Consider the following 15813-nt stretch of genomic DNA (forward strand, 5'->3'; position numbering starts at 1 on the left):
CAAGTTTGGATTCTTCTGGCGAAGCTGTAAAATCAAAAGTGGTGAGAGGACCCCCCTCTTACCTGGACGCTGGTTAGGGTCGTGTACTGGTACGCTCTGACAATTAGGTAATTAGCTTCCACATCAGCTAGTCCCAGCAGGATGTACTTCCACCATTTTCTTTTCAAGATGTATAAAAGGTTACCGCTGCCTGGTTGAAAGAAATCTTGGTTAGTCCATGTTACTGGAAAATGATACTATGCACATTAATTTAGAGATTAAAGAGTCAAAGCAAAGGTATACACCGTGTCTTTTGAACGTGGCCCCTCCTGATGTCTGTTACTCATAACCCAAACTCCTGCGACAGCTCAGCAGAGTCGGTTAGATTTTTTCTACTATGAGCCCCAAGCTAAGGTGTCATTGCAGACCAAGTATTCCATGAAAGCACCAGAGAGAGAGTAAGTAGGAGAGAAGTGGTTCAATCCCCTTTCCCATTGTAACCGAAATATAATACCCAGATGTGGGTTTGGATTTTGCCATTCCTGACAAGCCACAGATTAGCCTAGGAAAGAAAATGTTTTCCTAAGAATTCATTGGTTATTTAACCTCCATTCATGGGCTTCTTCAAAGGAAACTCTGCATGTGGTCATTCTTTTGGAAGAGATGTGCTTTTAAGTGAAAATTAAGTTGGTGACAAGCTTGGAAAAAAAATTTAGTGCCACCATTGAAATAACACCTTTTATCTCCCAAATTCTATTTATTCAAGTTAACTGCGATTCCCTTCTTCAGAGAACTAGCATCATAGGAGATAGAGAGTTGACGTATATATGAGAAAGTTTTATGGTAAGACAACCTACAAGGAAATAAAGGTAATGAGAATCATAACCAAATAATTATCAATAAAACCCAATTCGCAGGGACATCCTGAATACACAGAGTTAGTCTTCCTCAGTATGAGACAGCAGGGAAGGCACCTGACAACCATCCCTTAGCAGGACCTCACTGATGTGCTGGTGAACTACACGGACTTCCTAAAGGCCAACGCTTACAGAGAAAGGCAAAGTCCAGCCTTATTAACCATGTACCACTTCTATTTCCAATTCCTAAAGCTCTTGCCAAATGTAGTGCTTTCCCCTTAAGATGTTTTCCCTGCTCCCACAACTGGTTTCTATTTTCTTTCAAAAATAAGTTATTTATTGAGGGCCGAGGCACAGGGGGTGGGGTGTAAGACTCTCGCCCAAGGTCACGCAGCTATAAATAGGACTATTCCACTACTGCTTTGTGGATGAATAAACAGGAGGCCAGTTTACACTGACTTCAGCTGAGGGGCTACTCCCCAGGAGTCTGCTTATATCTGCAGGCCCTGATGAAGGAAAAATTCTGAGCCTGCATGACTGAACACCGGGCTGTGGAAATGGGGGTCAAGGGGAAGCCGGCCAGTGGGGTGGGCATCAGCCACCAGCTCTGGGGCTCCTGCCCACCCCCCCACCGCCCCCATCTCCTCAGGTTCCAGCTTCAGGTCCTTTAAACCCACCCGGGGCAGAGGCTTTCAAATTGGCTGGCAGCCTGCCCATGGGGTGGGGTGGGGGAGACCGAGCCACCAGGACCCCGGGGACACCCCCACACCCCCTCCACTAGAGCAGCTCTGCTTTGTCCAAGGTTCTGAGGGCACTTTCAACTGGAAAAAAGGTTCTGCAGTCAAAACAACTTTGGGAAAGCAGTCCCTAACGGATAAACATCCTTGTCAAGCAAAGAGGCCTTCTCGAGTCTATCCTAGTGACATTCAGGGGCTTGCATGCAGTGAATTCTGGGATGGGAGTCACAGGAGGGTGAGCATCTCCGAGGCCCTCAGCCAAGTCCGATGTCAAAGCCACCCTGACGTTCGTGGCCACAGGTCCCTGCTCTGCACACCGGCCCTGGGTGTGCCCCAAGCCGGGGGCTGTTTGTCTCCCAGGACCCAGCCCTGCCTCTGGGCATTTGCCCACATGGTTTCTTGCGCCTGGACTAAAAAGAGGAACTACCTATGGGCTCCTCTCTCTGACAAGCAATGTGTAAGGAGCTTGTCCCTGTTTTCTGTCACCCTCACTACAGACCTGTAAGCTGTCATTACCCTCATCTTAGGGAGAGGAAACTCAGGTTCAGAGAAGAGAAATGACTCACCTGAGCATTCATACCCCGATTGGTCTGACTCCAAAATATTCTTCCCACCGTACACTCACCTATCACCTCCCACACCCCTGCTTCTCTCCCTCCTCGCCTTTATCCAAACCCTGCCCACACTCAGGGCCCGGCTGGCTCTGCTAGTGCACCTCCCTCTCTCTCGCCAGCCCCACCTTTGTAAATGTCATCTCCTCCCCTCCGAACACATTGCCCTGCTCCCACACCTCTTCACGTTGCTGACTCCACACCGCTTGGGCATCACCTCTTCTGGGAAGCCCTCCCTGGATGCCTGGCTGGGTCAGGAGCCTCCTCTGGGTCCCTCGTCTGAGTTTCCCCCATCACAGATCCAATGGCTCTATCCCATGGGCATTTGACTTTCTGCATCCTAAGGACACCATAACTTCTTCGGGGCAGGGTCCAGGTCCAACTGTGCTCACCACTACATCTTGTGCCGCCCAGCATGGTGCAAGGCACACCGTAGGTGCTCAATAAACACCTACTGAATGAAAAAAATAATAATAAGTTATTTATCCCGACACATAGGAAGGTAGCTAGTGAGAAATGATAATTCTACAATGAATCTATAACAACGTAACCAGCCAGTGATCAAGACGTGAACTCCTTGCCGATTCCTTGTCTTTGTTTCTCTCACAACAGACTTGATCTGTGTGCAATCAACGCTCCATTTAGCATTCTCCACTTAGCTGGAAATATATATGTTGGAGAGTGAAGTTCTTGACTCTTTTAGTGTTTTTAATACTGTCTCTTAATTTTATCATCCACAGGGAATAAAAATAAAACTTCACTTGCAATGGCACTTATATTTTTTTTTGACAACTACTGTTACAGTTTGATGCTGTTTATTTTAACCAACAATTTCAGAGAGTTACGCATAAATCTCTAGTCACTATTTTCATAGAATTCAGAGGTGTCATACTTTTCTAATAACTTTAATAAAAATAGCAATAGTTTCCTGTTCTTGGTTTTGCCTCCTTTTATTTTTTAAGTGTCTAGAAGCCAAAAGTTTTTATGAAGATAATGTGTTGAAAAGGTAATTCTCCCATTTGACCTACCTGATTGAAATGTGAGCATCACTGTGTAAACTAGAAAAAGCAGGCAATAGTTGATAAAGCTCTGAAGCATGGGGGTGTTCACTTTGTATTTTTCTGCCAAATACTGGCTGGTGATGGCTGTCCCACATATGCACAAGGACAAGAGCTGACCCAGGGCAATTGTCTTCAAAATATTCCTAGAAAATAAAGGAGGAAATCAGAATAACTTGCAAGTAAGTTACACCTTTGACACACACCACACACACACACTTTAATGCTAAACAAAAAGGGAAATGCTAATTATTCCAGGTGGTTCTTTATTTCATTTTATTGCTTACTGCATAAGCACAAAAATTAAAGTGTTTGGGGGTGGGGGGAGGAGAAAAGGGGTAAGGGCACAGGTGTATGGTGACCGATGGCAACTAGACTTTTGGTGGTGAACATGATGTAGTCTACGCAGAAGGTGAAATATAACGATGTACCCCTGAAATTTATATAATGTTATAAACTAATGTGGCCTCAATTTAAAAAAATAAAAAATTAAGGGGCCGGCCCTGTGGCCAAGTGGTTAAGTTCGAGAGCTCGGCTTCGGTGGCCCAGGGTTTTGCCAGTTTGGATCCTGGGAGCACCACTCATCCAGCCATGCTGAGGCGGCGTCCCACATGCCACAATTAGAAGGACCCACAACTAAAATATACAACTATTTACTGGGGGAATTTGGGGAGAAAAAGGAAAAATAAATAAATAAAATCTTTAAAAAAAAAAAAGGGGGGGGACAGCCTGGAGGCGCAGTGGTTAAGTTCTCATGTTCTACTTTGGTGGCCCAGGGTTGCTAGTTCAGATCTGGGGTGCAGACCTAGGCAGTGCTTGTCAAGCCATGCTGTGGCAGGTGTCCCACATATAAAGTAGAGGAAGATGGGCATGGATGTTAGCTCAGGGCCAGTCTTCCTCAGCAAAAACAGGAGGATTGGTAGCAGATGTTAGCTCAGGGCTAATCTTCCTCAAAAAAAAAAATTAAATGGACGTTTGTGGAAAAAGTGGTGAATTTCAAGTAAGGTCTGTAGTTCAGTTAAAAAGCACTGCATCACTATTAGTCTCCTGGTTTTGATCCCTGCACTACGGTCCTGCAAGATGTTCACATTAGGGGAAGCTGGGTGAAGGCTACACGGGAACTCTCTACTATCTTTGCAACTTTTCTGTAACTCTAACTTTAAAATAAAACCTACAAAAAGAAAAAGAGTAAAGTGTTGGATTTTGAGAGACTACATTGTTGTTCTTTTACATTTCTGATTTCCCTTCAGTACCACAAAAATACATATTCCCCCATTTCATTGGCCATCCATTTAGAGATCATTTTGATTACTTAGCTATGTCTTAGACTATTTAAAGTGTGTGTGAGTTTTAAAAACTTAGCTTTAACTCTAGTTTTAAAGTCTTCCTATTCATTAAATGTTTAACATTTGTCGTCCTTTCATTCTCCCAGAGACTTGATTTCTTCGATCAGAAGCAGTGGCTTTCAATTTTACCTGCCTGTTAGAATCACCGGGTTTTAAAAATGCCTGCATCGAGGCTGAACCTAAGACCAACTACATCCTCATCTCTAGGGGTGGGTCGCAGACATCGGTGACGGTCAAAGTTCCCCGGGTGCCTCCAACGTGCAGCCAAGACTATGAATCACTGCTCCAGGGGCAAGAACTTCGGATGCATAGAAGAAAAGACCCAGACCCTACCCTTTGGCTTTTGAAGAGAGAGGCATCTTAATAACCAACTACAAAACCACAGACAGCAAACTACAAAACAACAGTCTTGGAACAGTGGTGCAAGCAGACGGCTGAGAGAACACACAGGTGCTACTGGTTAATTCTGAGTGAGGCAGGGGAAAAATTGGGAAAGGTTTCACAGAAGAGGTGATTTTTCAGTAAGGTTTGTAAGTATATAAAGGATTTCTAGAGAAAGAACTGGGGAGAAGGGAATCCAAGAAGAAGTAACTATAGTACCAAAATGCACAGAGGCACGAACATGCGGGGGTGGGTTCAGGAAACATCAAGCGGCCCAGTGTGCCTGGGGCATAAGGGCAGCTGCAGAGAGTGGTGGACAAGAGGCTTGGAAAAGTAAGCAGAGGTCAGACTGTAAAAAGGTCTGAATGGCACACTGAGAAGTTGGGCCTTTGTGCCATTGACAGCTGGGAGCCACGAAGGTTTCTGAACAGAGGGTTTTATGAAAGCAGCACTGATGGCTGTGAGAAGGATTGATGAGAAAGGAAACTAGTCAGAGAAGCCAGGTAGAAGGCTAATATAATGCTGCAGGCCAAAGTGAGATCTGAGCTAAAGCCACATCAGTGTGACTGGGAAGTAGAGAACAATATGAAAGACGCCACAGACGTAGAATGTACAGGACCTCGTGACCCATTAAACCTCAGGAGGAGGTAATGAAAATGATCTCTGGGTCTAGACTAGATGACTGGACGGATATGAGGCTGCTGACCAGGACAGGGAATACAGGATGAGAAGCAAGTTTGGGGGAGAGAAGGGCAGTGAGTTCAATCTGAGAGCAGTAGAAATTGAGAGGGCTGGAACATCTAAGAAAAAACAATAAGAGGTTTGTGACAGGTCAACTCTAAGTTGGCCCCCAGTGAATCACCGCTTCCTGGTATTTTTGCTCCATGTAATCTCCTCCCCTTGAGTGTAGGTTGGATCTATGACTTGATTCTAACCATTAAAATACAATAAAAGTGATGAGATGTCATTTCCATGAACATATTACATAAAGTTATAACTTCTATCTTGCTAACCAACTCTACTGATTCTCTTCCTTGCTGGTTCTCATGAAACAAGCTGCCCTGGAGAGAGGTCCACATCACAAAGAACTGGGGGTGGCCTGTGGCCAACAACCAGCAAGGAACTGAGGCTCTCAGCCCAACAGTCCACAAGGAAATGAATCCTGCTGACATCAACATCAGCTTGGGGCCAGCCCAGCGCCATGGTGGTTAAGTTCACGTGTTCTGCTTCAGCACCCCACGGTTTGCAGATTCAGATCCCGAGCGTAGACCTATACACCACTCATCAAGCCATGTTGTGGCAGCATCCCACATACAAAATGGAGGAAGGCTGGTGCAGATGTTAGCTCAGGGCCAATCTTCCTCACCAAAAAACAAAAAAATCACAGCTTGGAAGCAGATTGCTTCCCAGTCAAGGCTTCAGATGAGACTCCAGCCCTGGCTGACACCATGACTGCAGCCTTGTGAGAGACCCTGAAGGAGAGGGCAGAGCAAAGCCATGCCCAGATGCCTGATCCATAAAAACTGTGAGATAATAAATGTCTGTTGTTTTAAGCCACTAAGCTTGTGGTAATCTGCTTTATGACAATAGATAACAGATACAAAGTTGAAACTCCAGACATTAGAAAGTTAAACCATATCTGTTTTGCTCTCCACAACATATCCAGTGCCTGGCACTTTGTTCTTACTCAATAAATATTTATTGAATGAGTGTAAATGGATAAAGAAATTATCATATATGCCCAAATATATGGTAACCCCAAATATAAGACACTTCCCCACTTTCCCAATGAAATGCAATAATCGGATAAAGACAAGAAAGTACGATAGTGCCATGACACAGAAGCTGAGAGTGGCAAAACATTTTAAAAGGGAAAGATCATCAACACTACAATGTCAAAACCTAGAGAGAGAAGAGGTGACGTTATGGCTAAAGAAACACAGTTGGATTGTCAAGCTGGAAGGTGCTAGATACCTTTGAAGGAAAGCTTTTTGTTAGCGGTAATGTCCAAAGTCAGATTCCAGGAAGCTGAGTGAGCAGAACATGAACAAGTGAAGGCACCAAACACAAATAGCTCTTTGAAAAAAATAATGAAAAGGAGAAGAGAGATGGGGAAAGAGTTTAGAACAAGCAGCAGAGTGGAGGACAAGGTTTTTTTTAATTATCTTGTTAAAGGATCAAGGAAACTTAAACACGTTCGGGAGATGAGCAGAAGGCAATGTGAGTGAAAACTTGAAGACTGACAAAAAGAGAATTAAAAACAGATGATGAAGACAGACAGTTCCTAGAAGGGTCAGGGACCAGGATTGAGAACATTGTAATCTGTATTTCAAATGTTCTCTGTGTAAAGACTCCTCCCAGAGTTGCTCTAAACAAAGGAGAAAACACCAAAACAGCAGAAGACACAGAATATCTGTTCTAAGAGTTTACAATGTATTCTCTCCTCCGGAATATTTGTTTCAGTAATTTGCAACTAACCTCAAACAATCCTAGCACAAGGGCAGAAAAAGAAACGGGAAGTTTGCTGAGTGAGACAACCCTTAATACACTTTATTTTTTTAATGGTTTTTTTTTTTTTTTTGTATTTTTTTCAAGGAAGATTAGCCCTGAGCTAACGTGCCAATCCTCCTCTTTTTTCTGAGGAAGCCTGGCCCTGAGCTAACATCTGTGCCCATCTTCCTCTACTTTATATGTGGGACGCCTACCACAGCATGGCTTGCCGCGCGGTGCCATGTCCGCACCCGGGATCCGAACCAGTGAACCTCAGGCCGCCAAAGCGGAACGTGTGCACTTAACCGCTGCGCCACCAGGCCAGCTCCGCTTAATACACTTGTACAGCATCTACCACTCCCTACCATAGTGCCAGGCTATGAAGATACAAAACTGAATACACAGTCTCCGTGCCACAGAGGCTCAGGGACTACTGGGGATAAACAGTCATGTAAACTAGTAATTAGGGCACAGCCAGACAAGTGCAAAAATGGGCTAGTTAAAAAAAACCTCAAGACTTCACTAGTCAGTCACAGTAAGGAAAGGCATTCCAAGCAGAAGGAATAGCATATACCAAGGCACAGAACCCTAAAACAATATGGCACATTCAGGGGTTTCAAGTCGGTTGGTGTAGCTGCTTCTCAGAGCGTAGGAGAGAAAAATGGCTGCAGATGAAGGTGGAGAAGTCAACAGAAGCCAGATCAAGAAAAGCCTGATACATAATGCTCTAGAGTGGTATTTTATCTTGCTAGTGGTAAGATCACTGAAATCTTCTAACTAGGAGGGAGTAAAGTGATTTGCGAGGCAGGAATTGAGCATTTCTGGGTCCCTAGCTCTGTTATAGTACATATGTCACAGCACATAGCACCAAAACATTACCCTTAATTCCTAACTTGGAAACCATGTTTCTTTAAAAGAAAGCTGGCAGAGACAAAGGAATCTAGAATAACACTGGGTTTTCTGGATCAAATACCTGGAAAGATAGCAACATGGTTAATCACAGTCTCAAAGACAGGAGAAAAAAGCACATTTGGAAAGGCAAATAACTCCATTTTGGACACGCTGGATTTTGCTTAATTGTGAGAAAATCAAGAAGAAAAGGCCAGTAGGCAGTTTGGAGCTGGGAAAAAGGATTGGGTTGGGGAAATAAATTTGGGAATCATAAGCACAAAAGTGGTAATTGAAGTTGGGATACAAATGAGATCACTAAAACATATGTATACCTAAAAACTGAAAAGAAAACGGGGTGAAAAAGAAACACTCTGGGGAGGAGGGAGTGGGAGGAGGCGAAGGAGTAAAGGGGCACACGGGTACCGTGACGGATGGCAACTGGGCTTTTGGTGGTGAACAGGATGCAGGCTATACAGAGGTCAAATACAATGAAGTACTCCCGAAATTTACATAATGTTATAAATCAATGCAACCTCAATAAAAAAAAAAAGAAAGAAAGAAATACTCTGGGAAACAGGAACATTTAAGGGGCCAGAGGAGGAAAAGGAAGTAGAGATGGGGATGAAAGGGTATGGCCAGAGAGGCAGGGAGAGAACAAGGCAGGAAGAACACTCTGGAAGTAAGAGAAGATGGTGTATCCAAGAGGAGACGCTCTACAGTTTGAATTGAAGCAAATTTCTCCTAACTGCTCTTCCCGCTCCACTCCCGCTCTCCACAAATCCAACCTCTACACTATAGCCGGAGTCAACGTTCAGAAGCTGATCCAGTGGGATCGTTCCTATGTCTAAAATCTTTCAGTGGTTCCCCTTTGCCCTTAGATGAAAGCCAAACTTTAAAAATGCCTACACGCCAACCTACCATCTGACCTCTGACCAGCTCTCCAGCCTCATCTTGGACTACTCTCTCATAGCTTTAATTTTTAATTTAAAAATTTCTTAAAGGATATTTAAAATATAACAAAGTATAATGCATAAACAACCTGTATTCATATATCTATCAGGCAGCTTAAGGAATAAAACACTAGCAATATCAACATATCCCCCTTGTGTTTTCCCCAATCTCTTAGCCCTCCTGAGGTAATACTTTCCAGAGCTTGGTATTTATTATTCCATGCATTTCCATATATTTTAATATTTATATAAGTATTCCTAAGCAATAAATATCATTGTTTTGCTTGTTTTTACATCTCATATAAACAGTTTCATACTGTATGTATACTTTTGCAACTTGCTGTTTTGATCAACACTGTTTGAGAATCATCCATATTGATACATTAGTTCTAGTTCATTCCTTTCCATTACTATACAGTACTCCACTACATGAATATATCACACTTTATTTATCCATACCCTTATTGATATTTAGGTTGTATTCCAAATTTTTTTTTTGCTCTTGTAAACAATGCCTCTACATTCTTGCGCATGTCTCCTGATACACATATCTAAGCATTTTTCTGGTTTTTAGCAAACTGGTGCACACGGGTTACTGATGTGCTAAGATAGAATCTCCTCAGCACTCAGGATGGCCTGATGGGGACCACTTAAGGCATCTGCTGGAAGCAGTGAACTCAGAGTACCCTACAAATATAATGACTTTCTATTTGGGTCATGAGGTTTAAAGGAATCATATTTAAGAGTGGAATTATTGGTCATAGGTCACAAGCATCTTCAACTTTACTTGTTTTGCTAGAATGCTCTTCAAGGGGTTCTATTCCCTCACATAGTTTATTCTGTTACTCTCAAAAGGAAGGAAGTGAAGGAACCTCCACTCTTCAAGGAGGAGGAACAGTATCAGGAACCGGTCAGATCTAAAGACACTTTATTGGGCTAGTGAAGGGGATTTTCACCCAGGTGAGCAAAGGGTTAAGGACTTGCTCCCACAACAGTGTTCTATTCTTCTTTCTAGGGTTGCTCTGTTGTCTCAGGCTGATAAGGGAAACTGGATCTCGAGTTGCTACCTCCTTTCTCTTGTGCCCACTCCTTCCTGAAGGAGGCATGGTTTGCATTAAGTCTGGATTTTATGCTGCCCTATCCTAGACATAAGAATTCACCACTTAGTCCTACTGGAGGGCACTAGAAGTCTACAAGTGTATGGGGCCAAAGCCAAAGAGTGAAAATTGCTTTCATTTTGTGTCATTGTCCCCAGTCACATACTGCCCTCAGGAATCATTTGGAGAAGGGCACCTGGCCAAGGAAATGGCTCCAATTTCGTTGTTCAATTAGTACCATCATAGCACACATTCTCAACATAATCCTCACAATAGCCCTGAGAAAAGTCTTAGCAGACCCCTGTTACAGCTGGGGAAAATGAGACTCAGCGTGGTTCCGCAACTCACCCCCAGTCATACAGTTCATAAAAGGCAGAGGAAGTCAGTGCTCTCAGCTATTGAAAGACTACATCAGGAGGTTCAAATTTGCTTCAAGAGAAGAATCTAGGGAAACTTCTCCTCCTCTCTTCCCTGGAAGAAAGTCTCAGAATTGCCCATTTTTTTAAGTTGAAGAGACTGTGGCCCAGAAGAGGGGAGTGTCTTGCCTAAGATGATACACGAGCAGAGTCAATGCGCAAATTTTCTGACCATTAAACTTCTGCTGTCCCCCTCCAGCACATGGTCTTGGGACAGCAAGTGAGGTCATCCCTCACAGTTGATATCTTCTTATCTTCTGTATCTTTCTTCTCACTCTCCTTTCCCCATGTCCCTCTCTGTAGAGAACGTACCCTCCTTCACTTCTCCATTATGATTTTATAATATAACAGAGCTTATATTAAAAAACCCCTTCTTCAAAGGATCCTTGCTCCTCACCTTCATGTCAGGAAAGGAGTCTAGCCTCATTTCTCTCCTACCAGTATGAAGACTGCTCCCCTGTATGTCAGGAAGGCATTGGATGTCCAAAGTACAGGGCACCGAAAATAATCAAGTGGCTGACAACCTAATCAAATCCAGAACATTTTTCACATCCTATAAAGGACTCAAAAGCAATTATACATTTGAAATAAGTGAGAATAAGAAGTGTGGAAGCACTAAGCCGTGTTCCCAAATTGACAAAATTCCTCTAGTAAGCTCATATTTGCATTCTAAAATAGCACAATTAAGCAAACTGTCCTCCAACTATAAAGTATAACCATCTTCAAAAAAAAAAGGAGAGTCACGGATTGAGTATGGAGATTTAAAGTTACAGGAATGCACTTCACTTGGCTCCAAATCATAATGACCTCATCTATAATGGAAAAGCAAGAGAGCAAGAGGAGAGCGAGCGGGTGAGTGAGCAAGAGAGAGAGAGAGAGAGAGGGAAGCTGACGGGGATGGAAGTTGAATAAAGAGAGAAGGAAGAGAAAAACACAGACTTGTAGAGAGAGGTATCAAAGCCCTCAAAACATTTTTTGTTACTTATGGCTTCACATTTAAGTATTTGCATTTCACCACAAGGTCCTAGTTCATGTGAATTCTGAACTGAACACAGGGACTTTCTACACCGTAACAAAACCTGTTTCTTTCTAAGGGAAGCTGCCAGACACAACGTGCATCGAACCGTGGGATATATCCTGTCACGGTTTTTCAAACGGAATCTCCACTGAAGTGAACTTCAATGGCAGGATATGGTTCAACTTCAAGACTTGTTTCCCAAGGCAGCTTCACGCTGTGGGAGCCAGGGCATCAGAAAGCCAAGCAAACAAGAGCTATGGATCATTGCGGGTAGGGCTAGGAAACAGGTGGAAGATAAACTGAGTAAGGTCACTTCTGACTACATTACTATTGGGCTACACTGTATGAATTTAAGCACTTAAGGATTGAAAAGATTTTTAAGGCATTTTATTATTCCCCTTATTTCTTCCAGAGAACCTAAGTACACATCTTAACATCCCTCCCATTCCAAAACACATACTCAAGTACATGCTTTCTTGAAATTACATCTTCTTTTCTCTATTTATTCAGTCAGTAAGCTCTTGAGTCATGTATTCACTAAAGTTTGTCGGGCACCTGATGTGTGCCAAGCACAAGGAATTCAGAATTTAAGACCCACATATTTCCCAGTTGCCAGACCCTCTTCTCTCCAGACCAGATCAGGAGCTCATACTGTGTGCCCTGAAAAAAATACCACATCCCTCTATCCCAGCACCCACCCAGCTTGTGGTTCTCCTTCCCCAACGATGCTACACCCCAAGAGGACAAGGACATCATCTCCTCCATGATGAACAGAGTGCCTGGCACATACAAGTGCTTAAAGGATATTTGCCGTTGTTGAACACGGTAAGGAGCTTTCTTTCTAGTGAAGGAGACAGCCCTCCTAACACAGAAGCACAATAAAACGGGAAAGTGTCAAAATCGAGATATGTTTGTAGCCAAGGGGAAGGAAGGGTCAAGACTCTCCAGAGACAGTTCACAGAGGATGAGACACTTGATCACAGACCAGAAAGGTGAACAATTTCCAGGAAGATTCAGGAACAAAGGAAAGGGTATCATGTGTTTCTACCTAATTCAAATACTACATGCATAAAACAAACATTACAGAAAACATACATGCAACACAAGGATGGGAGTGATTCATTTCTTTACTTCTTCATTTGCAACATCGAGTTAGACCAACAGTCCGCTCCTTAGGGTATATTAAAAAAAATCATCAGAGGCTTTAAAAAAAAACACTGACAGCCCAAGCCAGTTGAATCAGACTCTCAGGAGGTGGGGTCCAAATACCAGTCTATTTTAAAAGCCTCCTCGTCAAATCTAATACGCAATGAGGATGGCACCACTGAATTATTCTCTCCCTATTATTTGAAGTAAAAAGGAGTTCCAAATGACTGATAAAATGCATTGTTTAAATGCAAATCACACATTTTTTTTACTTCATGTCTCAATAAATCTGTACTGCTAGGTTGCACATTGTCAGCTAAAGGCAGGATTTACTATCAGAGCTAAAAGACTTCTATAATGCATAGCTTTATTGGGGAGATTTTAAAATCCATCACATCTGCCACCTGTAAATACCTGGTACAGAATAATAACTTCCAGCACTTCCATAAAAATCCTATTATAAATCTGAAAAGAAATATTCATTTAGACCAATTCCTCACATTTAACACACAGGTTATCCAGTGTCTATTACTAGAGCATTTTAAATTATATTGGAAGCAAGCTACAAAAATCAAGAAGTAGTTTTTCTTTACACAGTGAGCAGCAGTCTAGAGGACCTGTTATATTCTTTCCATATCTACATTTCTATGACTCAAAAATTTAGCAATTAGTGTATCGTCTACTTCTAATAAGCATAAGTAGCTAGCAGTTTGGAAAAACCCACATTCTGATGTAATGAAGGCATATTCAAAACTCAAAGTTGCCAAGAAAGCCACATTTCAAAGAAAGAAAAGGCAGTCATATATATTATTACCTTAAAAGGAAGGCAAATTTGCATTTTCTTTTTCCCCATTGGATTATGTCTTACTTAGACTAGGCACTCAGTAAATGTTTATTAAGTTAATGAATAAATGCTGCAATTAATTATTGAGATGCCATCATGTTAAAAAGGCAAGGTAGACAAATTTTGTAGATAGGAGATCCTTAGATGTGAACTCAAGGAATGTTATAGTGGAAGGAATATGAGCTCAGGAGTTCGATAAAACTGGGATCTAAATTTAAATTTGAAACATGCAAAATAAGAGAAACAGGAGCAGACAAGTGAAAAACAGTGGTTCGTGTCATTTGTTTTGTTTTGTAAAACGCTGGTGGAGACAGCACCCCACGTGTAGCCTTCAGGAAAGGAGGAACACAGTGGAAGAAACTCTAGACTTTGAATCAGAGGGCCTAACTCCAGCTCTTGTTAGTGTTAAGAAATTGAATAAGTCAGCCTCTCAAAGACTGTTTCTTTTTTTTTTAAATGGGGGTTCAAGGGTTAATTGATGTAACCTATGTAAAAGGACCTACCACTTTAGGTACTCAATGAATTGCATTTTCTTTCTTCCTCTGGCTCACCCAGGCTTTTGGAAACCTCTTGACCAAAGGTGTCCAATAGAGCTTTCTGCGATGGAAATGTTGTATCTATGCACCATCCAATACAGCAGCCTCTAGCCATATGTAGCAAGTAAGCACTTGAAACAGGGCTAATGTGAATGAGGAAGTGAATTTTTAATGTTATGTAATTTCAATTTAAATTAAAACAGCCATCTGTGGTTAGAGGTACCATACTGGACAGTGTAGCCATGGCCCAGCATTGTCTAATAAAAGGTACTGCAGTGATGGAAAAGTTTGTCATCCTCATTTCAATAGCCACTTGAAATGTGGCTAGTAGTGTGAACAAGGAACTGAATTTTTCAATTTATTTCACTGTAATTCCTTTTAACTCAGATAGCCACATGTGGCTGGTGGCTACAGGACTGAAGAGCACAGCTCTAGACCAGTGCTTCTCAAACCTTAATGCGATATGCATCACCTGAGGACCTTGTTAAATTGCAGGTTCTGGTTCAGGAGGTTTGGAGAGAAGCTGAAGATTCTGCATTTCAAACCTCTCACGTGATGCCTGTGCTGCTGGTCCACGGACCACACTTTGAGTAGCAGTGCTTCCAATTCTGAGGTCTCTCAACTCTAGGAATCCATGAAACTGGCGATGGGAATCCATGGGCTGTTCTGGAGCTGTTTTTTTTGACACTTCAGAAAGCTTAACAGTAATTCTGACCATTGCTGGTAAGAATGCAAAGTGATACAATCCTAAACGGGAGGAGGTGGCAATTTCTAGCAGTTTTACTCGTAGGAATCTATCCCAAAGATACTCTGGCAAAAATACAAAAGGTGTATATACAGGCTATTCATTGCAGCACTATTTATAATAGTAAAAGACTAAAGAAAAAACCTGCATGTCTAACAATAGAGGACTAGCCAAATCAACACAAAGGGGTATGGTGCAGCTGTAAAAGCAAGGCCAACACTCCTGTGCACTGATCTAAAGCAACCGCCAGGATATCTAAAAAAAGAAGCAAATGTGGAAGAATGGGTATGGAATGCTAACATTTACCTATATTTGTTAATATTTTTAAATGGAAAGATAGGACAAAAACTGTTCTTAAAGTCACCTATAGGTCAGGAAAGAGCAAAGTAAAAGATAGATGTCCAAATATACCTTCTTTTATAGATTTGTCTTTGAAGCTATGTAAATATTTTACATAACCATGAAACAAAAATTAAATTTAAAAAAAAGCTGCATCTAAAATAAAAAACAAAACTAAAAATGATGGGGCCAGTCCAATGGCGTAGCGGTTAAGTGCGCACATTCCACTTCTCGGCGGCCCAGGGTTCGCCAGTTCAGATCCCAGGTGCACACATGGCACCGCTTGGCAAAAGCCATGCTGTAGTAGGCATCCCACATATAAAGTAGAGGAAGATGGGCATGGCTCTTAGCTCAGGGCCAGTCTTCCGCTGC

General features: G+C 42.4%; 1 protein-coding gene across 2 annotated transcripts in view; it reads right to left on the bottom strand.

Moving 5' to 3' along the window:
- Positions 1–15813, bottom strand: part of SLC35F2 (solute carrier family 35 member F2) — a 39351-nt gene that overhangs the window by 13723 nt on the left and 9815 nt on the right. For both annotated transcript variants that reach the window (XM_046685808.1, XM_046685809.1), the window contains 2 exons: positions 3213–3388; positions 63–190 (listed from right to left, as the gene is read on the bottom strand). In XM_046685808.1, coding sequence (XP_046541764.1) covers positions 63–190; positions 3213–3388 — 304 coding nt within the window. The remainder of the gene's footprint in view (positions 1–62; positions 191–3212; positions 3389–15813) is intronic.

The sequence above is a fragment of the Equus quagga genome, chromosome 14 (assembly GCF_021613505.1).
Source record: "Equus quagga isolate Etosha38 chromosome 14, UCLA_HA_Equagga_1.0, whole genome shotgun sequence".
NCBI classification, from domain to species: Eukaryota; Metazoa; Chordata; class Mammalia; order Perissodactyla; family Equidae; genus Equus; species Equus quagga.